Source organism: Microtus ochrogaster, unplaced genomic scaffold (genome assembly GCF_000317375.1).
Source record: "Microtus ochrogaster isolate Prairie Vole_2 unplaced genomic scaffold, MicOch1.0 UNK56, whole genome shotgun sequence".
Taxonomy (NCBI): domain Eukaryota; kingdom Metazoa; phylum Chordata; class Mammalia; order Rodentia; family Cricetidae; genus Microtus; species Microtus ochrogaster.
Genome location: NW_004949154.1, coordinates 1,122,816 through 1,127,700, shown reverse-complemented (window position 1 = coordinate 1,127,700; position 4,885 = coordinate 1,122,816). Strand labels below are relative to the sequence as shown.

At 55.8% G+C, this 4,885-nt stretch overlaps 1 protein-coding gene across 1 annotated transcript in view; it reads left to right on the top strand.

Annotated features, from left to right (window-relative positions):
• Cd6 (CD6 molecule) overlaps positions 1–3,636 on the top strand; it is a 20,933-nt gene extending 17,297 nt beyond the window's left edge. Inside the window, exons 9-13 of the mRNA XM_013354632.2 lie at positions 174–290; positions 1,596–1,667; positions 1,873–2,130; positions 2,341–2,442; positions 2,798–3,636. Of these exons, the coding sequence (XP_013210086.1) occupies positions 174–290; positions 1,596–1,667; positions 1,873–2,130; positions 2,341–2,442; positions 2,798–2,865 (617 nt within the window). The 3' untranslated portion in view covers positions 2,866–3,636. The remainder of the gene's footprint in view (positions 1–173; positions 291–1,595; positions 1,668–1,872; positions 2,131–2,340; positions 2,443–2,797) is intronic.
• The last annotated feature ends 1,249 nt before the right edge of the window (positions 3,637–4,885 follow it).

Genomic DNA, 4,885 nt, shown 5'->3' with positions numbered 1-4,885 from the left:
GACACAGATTTGCCTCCAGAAAGTTTGAGTTCAATCTCATTGCATTGTGAAACAAAATGGATCACCTGCTATTCTGCCCCCGTCCCTGCCTCTGGGCTCTCAGCCTCTCCCCTTCAGCGTTTTGCCCACCTTGGTGCTGGGTCCTGTGCCCCAATCCTCTGTTCTCTCCCCAGCGCCTATGCTGTTCATCCAGCCCCGGGTCCCTGAGGACTCAGACACCAGTTCCGGCTCTGACTATGAGCAATATGACTTCAGCTCCCAGCCGCCTGTGGCCCTGACCACCTTCTACAGTGAGTGCTGAGCTGGCTCCAGGGGCTTGGGACCTGCAGAAGGGCACCTGCTGGTGCCCACAAGACTTTCACGGGACTTCCTTGTTGCTCTCCTGTACTGATCCCGAATGGTCCTAAAACTTTCAAAGTGCCCTGTGACCCTGGCTATCTGCCTATTCACAGGAGTGTGACCTGTGCTGTCTCTGGCTGGGTAAGGTCTCAGTACCATCACCAGGCCCCGCACGTGCATCTAAGGATGCTGAGTTTGTGCAAACCCTGAGACTCCAGGTGAGACACAACTCGGGAAAATTCTTACACACTCATCATCCCTCAACCACATCTTACTCCGGCCTGCCCAGTCCCTCCACTGCTACACCAGCACATGCCTCTTAGTCTGTCTCGCTCTCCCACTGCCTGCTGGGAGCAGGACCAGGGAAGATGGCACCTACATCAGAACCCAGGCAATGCTTGGGGGACAGACAAGGCCGGAGGGTCCCACACCTCTATGGATCCCCTTGAAACATGCCAAAAATCCTTGAGTGCCACTTATGCCTACTGTACAATCAAGTTAGTACCAGAGTTCGGTCATGTGTGACAGAAACCTTCCAACTACCAGAGTCCTGGAAGCTGAGGGAGTCCCAGATTCCTTCAACGCTGCCGTGACCCTTATCTACATGGCCGCAGAATGAGCCATTGCCATATCCACACAGCAGGACAGCAAGGTTATCCTTCACTTCCATCCCTCACTCAGAGCACAAGCTTGCTAGCTGTAAGGGGGCAGGACAGGGATCCTCTGAAGGTTCTGCAGAGGAAGGATGGACCCTATCCCACCTGGGGTCTCTGGGAGGATCCCAAAGGAGGATCCACCTCCATTGACCCATGGGTGAGGTTTGGTGGCCATACAGATACAGTGGGACATCTGAACTCAGGTGTATAAGGTGTCATGCTGTGTCCCAGATGCTATGACACTGGAACTCACAGTCATGGTCAAGCTTTAAAGAGCTGACCCACGTTCTTAAGCCTGAGCCTGAGCCTTGAAGCTGTGCAGAATGCAATGATTCTGGGCCATGTGGCTTCTCCGCCCAGGAAGTGCCTCCCAGGTCAAATAACAGCCCATTTCTGGACCAACCAAGGGGCGAGCCGCTGAGTTGGTAACAATCTTATGAGGAACATGTGTGGCGCGGGGCAGGGGTGGGCGGCAACCACCTGTCTCCACACTGGTCCACGGTAGACCTGAGATACCATAGATGAAACTCGAACCCTGTCCCAGTCAGGGTCGCCCTCCTCCAGGCTCCATACCCACCTCACCCACCCTGCTTCCTGCAGATTCCCAGAGGCATCGGGTCACCGAGGAGGAGGCCCAACAGAACAGGTTTCGGATGCCACCCTTGGAGGAAGGTGAGTCCAAAGCGGACGGGTCTCGGAGAAGATAAGCAGGGTGCCGACACTGCCTCCAAACTCGGTAGCTGAGCTCATCTTCGGATGTACTAGCAGCGACTTTCCTCAACTAGTGTCTCTGGCCTAACATTCCCATAAGCAGTAAGTTCTGCTGCGAGTCTAATTTAAAACCCTCTTGCTTCCTTCTTTCCCTTTTCCTGCCCAGGACTCGAAGAGCTACATGTTCCCCACATCCCAGCTGCTGACCCCACACCCTGTATGGCCGATGTCCCACCTCTGGGCTCTCAGTACCACGTGAGGAGCAACAGTGGGTCCAGCACCTCCTCTGGGGAGGGTTACTGCAACAATCCCAGCAGCAAGCCACCTCCGTGGAGTTCCCAGGTGTTTTCTTCTGAGAAGAGTCCCCCCGCAGAGCAGCCCCCCAACTTGGAACTGGCTGGCTCTCAGGCAATGTTTTCAGGTAGTTGTATGTCCCCCAAGCTCCCAATCTTATGTCAAACCTACCCAACAGAGGCTCAGAGCCCAAACTCTGAGTAGCTAGTTAGCTATGTGACCTTGGGCAAGTCTCCTTCTCTCTCTGGGCCACTCCTTCCTCATGTGCCTAGCTCCAGACTTGGCTCTCTGGAGTCCTCAGGCTTGCTGGCTGAGAGTAACTAGTTCGGGTCTTCAGCAGGGACGGCAGATGGTGACAGTTCCAGCACCTCATCCGGAGAGTGGTACCAGAACTTCCAGTCACCACACCACAATCCTCCAGTGGAGCAGTTTGAATGTCCAGGTACAGGGGCAGAGGCGGGGTGGGGGTGGGGGGTGTGAACAGGGTGGAGAAATATTTGGAGGTTTCTGTGAGAGGAAGTGAGCTCACTGCCACTGGACGCATCCAAGCAGAAGCTGTTGGCCACATAGGGGAGGTGCCAGTAGCGGTAAGGCTGACCACACGCACTCATTCACTGTGCACCAGCCTGGGAACCTCAGTTCTGGACTGGGGGCAGCAGTAGGCAAGAGGATGAGCTGATTTCAGATGGTGCCACAGGGACCGAGGTAGGGGGTGGACACAGGCCTGCTCACTGTCCCATGGCATGGCATGTCCCATGACTCCGCCCCCTGCTGATCTGATCCTCCTGGCCCCACAGGACCCCCTGAGCCCCAGTCAGACTCCACTGATGAAGAGGAGGACTATGATGACATCGGAGCAGCCTAGCCTGGGTCCCTGAGGCTTACGGATGGCCCCTCCCTCTGCTCTCCTGCTCTGCCACCTATCAGCTTCCAAGAGGCTGCGGGCCCCTAGCAGAGGTGGAAGGGCATTCTCCCAGACCTTTATCCTCCGCCTGTCCATCAACCTTCAGGAGCCTGGAGCAGAAGGCATGGCCAACGGTGTGAGCACTGCGCTCTGGGTTGAGCTAGCAGGGGCTAGCCACTTCTGGCAGTGGTGGAGGGCCATGCTAGGTGACTCTGAGGCCTCAGCTCACTCTGCCATGTCAGGTACTTTGATCCTAAGTCTCAGGAAGCTGCCAAGGGGCTGAGCAGGTCACTCAGTGCTGCAAGATAGGTCCTGGGTCAGGGGCTGCCATTATCACCCAGGAAGGCACTACTGTCTGAATGTAATCACAGAAGCGCCCACTTAGCATGGGACATGGTCTTCCTGGGCACTGTCAGCTGAGAGCAACCAAGACAAACACGTGCTCCCACCCAGCCAGGCCGAGGCCAGTACCTGCCCACCAGGGTTCTCTGAGTCCACCACAGGCACTGGCTGGACCTTGTCTCTATCCCTGGACAATAGAACATTATTCTGAGCTCCTTGGGTTTATAGGGGGTCCCTTCCAGTCACAGAATCAAGAGATGGGCAGCTCATAAGGGCAAGAGCACAGAGGTCTGTCCTGGAGGGTCAGAGCTCTGAGTCCCCAGAGATCCCCTTGGGTTGACAAGAATGCTTTAGGTGAATGTGGCTATTGCACCCAGGACTTTAAACAGGACCTCCCCACAGCCTCAGAAAACTGGAGGGTTCCAGCCAGGCTATGGTGGCCTGTCCTCAGTTCCTGAGATTAAATGATTGCTGAGTGAAAATGAGGAGTGTTGTGACAATTCCTTAAACTCAGTGCTGTGTGTACTTGTGTGTGTGCTTGTGCGTGTGCGTGTGCATGTGTGTGTGTGTGTGTGCGCGCGCACACACACGTGCACAAGTGGCGGCACACATTTCCTCAAAGGTAGAGGAGCTCAAGTCCTTGCAGTGGAATGTTCTGGAGGCTCCAGCAAGAATTAAGGAAGGAGGCAACACCATACACAAGTTCATCTGTGCTCTGGCCATCCAGGTTCAGTCCTGAGGGCTATCTGGACACACCCCTGAAGGTTGTTCCCCAAGGGATGAGAGACGGGTATCCCGTGGTTGGTTGGGGACTTGGGAATGCTTCATCCTCCTCCACTCCCCACCATCACCCAGCTGCCTTAGAAGGTAAGCCCAATGTTCTGGTGCCCCCCTAAAATACTCTCAATGCGAAGGTGGCCTAAGAGCAGCGACCTTCCCATGACACTCTGTAGGAGACCAGCTGAATGCACTGTGTCTGGGCTCCACACTAGCTGTGGGCAAAGTGGAGGCAGCTTTGATCCATTCGGGCAAAATGTCAAAGCTGTCATCCACTGTGGCCTGGTACTCTAGCCAAATATAGGGAAAGGAGAGCAAGGCCAGCGTGGTGCAAAGGATGGAGGACAGATGGGAGTTGCCCAGCTGTTTCCAGGCCTGTGGGCCAGGCTGGCTTTGCCAGATCTGCTGGCTGTCCGCACCCCCAGACTGCCCGCACCCCGACAGTCCAGGGGCCTCCCTAGACAGAGTAGATGCTGTGGTCCATGTTGCCTAACTGGGATTTCACACAGGCGCAGATGACTTTAGCCTTACTGCCATCATTGCTCAATGCCGCCTGCGGACTGTGGGTCTAGCCTTCCTTCAGGAGCTGGGGTGCCGGTTGATGGACCTGCTTTCCGTTCCTGTCCCTGCTGTACCAGCCACAGGCGTTCTCGGGGCAACCGTCCCAGGATGTGGTCGCCTGTGTTGCGGTACCTCCCAGCAAAGTCTCCGACCACTGCGGGGGATTCCTAGGGGAGGAGTCGCAGCTGCAGGGCAGAGCATTTTGCCGGTCTGAACCACAGGGAAAGCTTTTTGCTCCACAGTCTGTGTTCTATTAGATCATCCCATAAATCCTGCACCTCCTCAGGTCAGCAGCTCTCCT